Source organism: Aplysia californica, unplaced genomic scaffold (genome assembly GCF_000002075.1).
Source record: "Aplysia californica isolate F4 #8 unplaced genomic scaffold, AplCal3.0 scaffold01056, whole genome shotgun sequence".
NCBI classification, from domain to species: Eukaryota; Metazoa; Mollusca; class Gastropoda; order Aplysiida; family Aplysiidae; genus Aplysia; species Aplysia californica.
Window position 1 is genome coordinate 29,432 of NW_004798326.1, and position 5,459 is coordinate 34,890.

At 39.0% G+C, this 5,459-nt stretch overlaps 1 protein-coding gene across 1 annotated transcript in view; it reads right to left on the reverse strand.

The window, feature by feature from the left end:
• LOC106013613 (von Willebrand factor D and EGF domain-containing protein-like) overlaps positions 1 to 5,459 on the reverse strand; it is a gene marked incomplete in the record, with an annotated part of 18,365 nt that overhangs the window by 4,854 nt on the left and 8,052 nt on the right. Inside the window, 2 exon segments of the mRNA XM_035973195.1 lie at positions 3,825 to 4,030; positions 4,579 to 4,714. Coding sequence (XP_035829088.1) covers positions 3,825 to 4,030; positions 4,579 to 4,714 — 342 coding nt within the window.

Genomic DNA, 5,459 nt, shown 5'->3' on the forward strand with positions numbered 1-5,459 from the left:
AGAGAGAGAGAGAGAGAGAGAGAGAGAGAGAGAGAGAGACGGACAGACGCACAAAGACAGGCAGAGATAGAGAAAGAGAGACTCCTTGAAGTTAAAGATGCTCAGACAATAATTGTGAGGCAGCGTGGTGGAATCAGGCTCTCGTCAAAATAATGAAATCGAAGAAAACAGCAGTTTTCTCAATGCTTAGCAATTTTTCTCAAATTTTTGTTCTTTGGCTCAACACCTTTTATGTCCCTTTACAAACACATTCCTTGGAGGATTTCACCGAAAACGTTGATTAAAGACACACAAATGTAAATTTTCAGTTTCCATGAACTCTCCAGCTTTGGAATTTACCAAGGTTTGACGGCCATTTTCTCGCTAATTTTACCTCTTAAATCAGGTGACCTCCACCTTCTTCAATCCAAAATGTCTCCACTTCTATTGAAGATGGATGGGTAATTTTTTCATTGAAAGCAAGACAAATGAACAAGCTTTAAGATGATACCAATAACTCTACATGCCCAAAAATGGACGAGAGCCTGATTCCACCACGCTGCCTCACAATTGTTTCCCCTTCTGAATGTAGCAACAACGAAATTGAATCGACCACAACAAACAGAAGCGACAATTTCACTGCGAATCTGAACCATTGGGAGACAAACAAAGTTTGACTGATTGCATGTGGCCTGCACATTACAGAAACAGATCAATACGTGTGTCGAAAGCAACCTCCTTTGTTCGTGGGTCAATGAGTGCACCGCCTCGTCCCATTATGGGAAGTCAGTGTCCGGTATGGGTTATCCATTCCTTTAACGTCCATGATTATAAATGTTTGTGTTTAATGTTGTATGCCCCTCAAAGGCACAGTGTCCATTGTTTACAAGGTGGTGTACTTCGAACCTGCCCGTCAGGGCTGTGTCTGAATGGGTGGCACCATTTCTTCCAAGAAGATGTAGATACTCAATGAAATGTGTAACGACGGGGTGGAATCAGACGCCCGTCAATTTTTGAGCATGTGGAGTTATTGGTACCATCTGAAAGCTGATTTATTTGCCTTGCTTTTGATGAAATCTAACAAAAATAGGACTCAAGACATTTACGATTGATTGAGGCGAGGTCGCCTAGTTTTAGTGGTACAATTGGCGAGAAAATGGCCGCCAAATTTTGGTAATTCCAATAGCTAAAGAGTCTTTAAAAACAGAAAATTTACATATTTTCTGCCTTTAATCAATGTTTTTCAGTAAAATTCACACGGAAATGTGCTTATTTTATATGGACATAAAAGAAGTTGAACCAAAAATAAAAACTAATAAAAAATTCCAAACTGGCAGAAAAATGCCTGTTTCTCCCAATTCTGTATTTTGACGAGCGCCTGATTTCACTACGCTACCTCACAAATGGACTTACCTACTTAGGAAAAAAATTCGTGTCAACTGCGTGCAAACCAAAAAAAGCCCACACATTACATTATAGACGGCGTTCTTCACGTCTCTTGCGCCTCAGGCATCTGCTCATTAAATAACTGAGATATTTGGCCTGGACCCAAAAACCCAACATGTACCTTGAGGTATAAAAACTGCAACATGATATTGTTTTCCTCAAATCAGTACGAGCAATGCGTTACGTTAAATTATTTCCACATATTACTTTCTGTTTTGTCCCGATTCATAAACCGGTGGCCACAGACGCAAGTGCATTGAGTGACAATAGAGTATTATCTCCTCTCGTCTCATCTAATCTTATCTCATCTCATCTCATTATAATCTCATCTCATCTCATCTTATGGTCCCGTCCCGTCCTGTCCCGTCCAGTCTTATCTCATCTTATCTTCTTACCATATCTTATCCTATCTTATTTTATCTTATCTTATCACACAGCATCTACAAGCGTTGTGAACTCACCTGAAAATTATGAGCACTGTCGTTGTACAAAGCAAATGTACCTCGTCTGTAGATGTTGTATACTCTGAAATGTGTAAGTTTTAAAATCTTAAAGTGCTTGTCCCTCTAAAATTGCTCACCTGACCTCATAATAATTTCGTCGTTTAGTAAGTGTTTTATGGCACTTGCAACACAGTAAAGTCATATAAATGCCGAAGATTAGAGGTGTTACAAGAGAGTAACAAACACAAGAAAGGGAAACGAAGATAAGCGCGATAGATGTTTGATAAGAAAGTATGGGCAAACCACACCATAGCCCCACCAATCACTTACATAACTATGTCGGTCAGGCCTAATCGTTTCAAATTCCCATTTCGGTCCCCCACTGGGCATACAGCATAGAGACGCCCGTTAATTGCTTACTGCTGCTGCTGCCATTCATAGATTTTATCTCTGCCGATGGCTGAATACCCATTTTCAACTCGGTGAATTGAGAAAAACAAGGTAAGGTACCTTTTATGAGGATTATATCGTCCTGCCCAACAGGGCCTAGAAATGAACTTTCCATGTCTTTAATTGCATGTTCGAGGCGGCACCACTCAACTAGGACACCTTGAATATTTAATAATACCTTTATCATAAATACCTGAGATTTCCACAGCGTAAAATAGGACTCTGAGAAACGTATAGCTTGACAAAGAGAATTCTTTAAAAGAGGTATACATTTAAGGTCTAAAAGGAGTCGCACGACACTGTACAATGGATAAAACGGTCAATTCCTTCACAGGGGAAGGAGCTCGAAATGTGTATCTTTAACCGGATCCATCGAAACTGGTTTTTTAAAATTACATATCCACAAAGATATTTTCACTTTAACCCCTCCCACGCCCCTCCTCCTCCTCCTCCTCCTCCTCCTCCTCTTTGATCTTTGTGGTAACAAAAGATGTGTCTCGACTGTTACTTTACGTAAGAGCTCTGTACTTGATACAACAGGAAGCTCAACTGTTTCAGTATATCTTATAACGACCCCTCCCCCTCCAAAAAAAGAAATGAAAAAAAAGAAAAATATAACACTTTATGTTGTAATGGTTTTTGCCTTCTGACAAAGAAAAGTCTTACTTACTTTTATTTTTTTCTGACAAAGAAAAGCCACCGACGCATAACTTAACCTTTTTACAAGACATTGTCTTATACAGGAGGTCGTTAGAGCAAGCTCGACTGACAAGTGTGTATGACTCACTTCCCATCCAATGTGATCACGTGGGGGTCTGTGTACACATGGCACTGGCTGTAGAGGACGTCCTCCAGAGTCAGCTGAAAAAATGCCAGAATGATGAAACGTATCGCGGCTCTTGTTCCCTATATAACTATATTTTTAATAATTAAACGTTTGGGGCCCACCCATAGGTGTTTATCTTTATTTCGGTTATCATTTCGATGTTTGCGTTATACAATAGTATTTAGATCTCATTGTTCACTAAACGATTAGGTCCATAGATGAGAATTCGTTAAATTTGTTAACGCATTTTCGCTATCATTTCGATGCTTTGCATCTTAGCAGTATGATAGCATGGAGAATCCTCTTTTAATAGAGAATAGGGCAAAATAATATTTTAAGTATCAAACAGAACTCGAAACATACCCTTTGCTATATGTGCTATGACCCACTCTGCCTGGATTGAAGTGGCCTGTCTTCTTGGTGATCTGTTGTGTCAATGGGGCGTGAGACACGTTGATTTAATCAATCAATATTTGAAGATCAATCAATATTTGAAGAAAAACCCCCCAAGATATTTAAACAAAACAATCGTAGATATGTATGTAGGGTGGGGGATGGGGGGTGGGGGTGATATAATTTTTCAAAGATAAAATTATTTCTTTTGAAAGAGAGAAAGGAGACAAAAGGTGAAAAAAAGATCAAGCACAAAACAGCAAGTGGTGACCTACTTTGGCTTCCACGGTTTTCTGCAGCCACTCCCCAGAACCGAAATAAGTTATTCCTCCAATGAGGAACGCTTTCCTGGGTTCTTCAAGAAGGTGTCTCTGTGGCTCCGGGAACAATGACACGTCAACAATTTGTTCGTTACATCGCCCTCCTATGCAGTCGGAAGCTTTCAGTTCCAAAAAGCAGGAGGAAAATCGGAGACGCGGCAGATAGATGCCCGCTGTAAATCACAAAAACAGTGAAGCAAAAATTTGATGTCATAGAATTTCGTCGAATATTTCTAAGAAGAGTTTTTTTCATTCCACGCATCACTAGGCAGACAGATATTTAGAGTCACTTTCTCATTCCACGCATCACTAGGCAGACAGATATTTAGAGTCAGTTAATGGAACTATAAAGCGATGAAAACGTTGACGTACTAGGTAAAAAGGTATATTTATGTTATTTAATTTACCAAAGAAGCTGTAAGTTTAGCTCTTCGTAATAAACAATATCTTGACACTGTTATATTGATATTGTTTTAAATAAATTGGAGATTTTTAGCATGGTAAAATAGGATGTTATAGTACTTTTTAGAAAGTTGATAAGGCTGGGGCGATGCAAGAAGCATCAAAGACATAATCACGTCTTGCGTCGAAACCTCTGCGTCTCTGTACCACAAAATACTTAAGAACTGGTTCTGTACGGCGCACTTTTCAAGCAAAAACACATGTATCGTGATTCAGATAGTACTGGGCCACCAAGCATACCTTACATCTGGATACTTACTCTCATCAAACACTAACAAACTGACGGTCCATTTGCAGTCTATTTCCGCGGGTGGGCATGGTGGGGGTACTGTACTGGAGAGGCTGAGCTTTGATACTGATCCGTCTTCTCTCAGGGTAAGTCTGGACTCCTTGAACTAAACCGCGGTAGAAATAGAAATATAGATCAGAAAATGGCGTGAGGTATTTTTGTATTTTTTTCTTGTCTTGTCGTCTTCTTCGAAGGGAAAGTTAAGTATATTTTTAAATATGTAGTTGCTTTTTGTATGCCTCTTGAAATCCGCCTACGAACCAACTTTTTGTGTTAACCAATGACCGGGTACTTAGACAGAGACTACGGCAGAAATATATATATATATATGTAAGAATAATATGGCTCTTTTCATTTATGCCGACGGTCAATTTAGCTTAGCTTAAGATGGTCTCAAGGTTTTCTTCATGCAGCTTCTTTCATGGCTATATATATATAGATATATCAGAGAGCGAGCGAGAGAGAGAGAGAGAGAGAGAGAGAGAGAGAGAGAGAGAGAGAGAGAGAGAGAGAGAGAGAGAGGGGGGGGGAGGAGGGAGAGAGGGGGCAGAATGAGGTTTCTTGTGTCCTGTATGTTGGTGTTGTTGTTTTTTCAAATTTATCTCAAGCGAATATTTTAATGCATTATTATTATTATTTTGAGTTCAAATATATTTCTTTATAAAAAAAGGAGCCAAGCAAGTTCTGTTTATTCTGTTTGAAGACTACTGCCAAGACATTAAATGTCAGTATTGGGTGAACTTAGAAAAACATAGATAGATAGATAGATAGATAGATAGATAGATAGATAGATAGATAGATAGATAGATAGATAGATAGATAGATAGATAGATAGATAGAAAGAAAGAAGA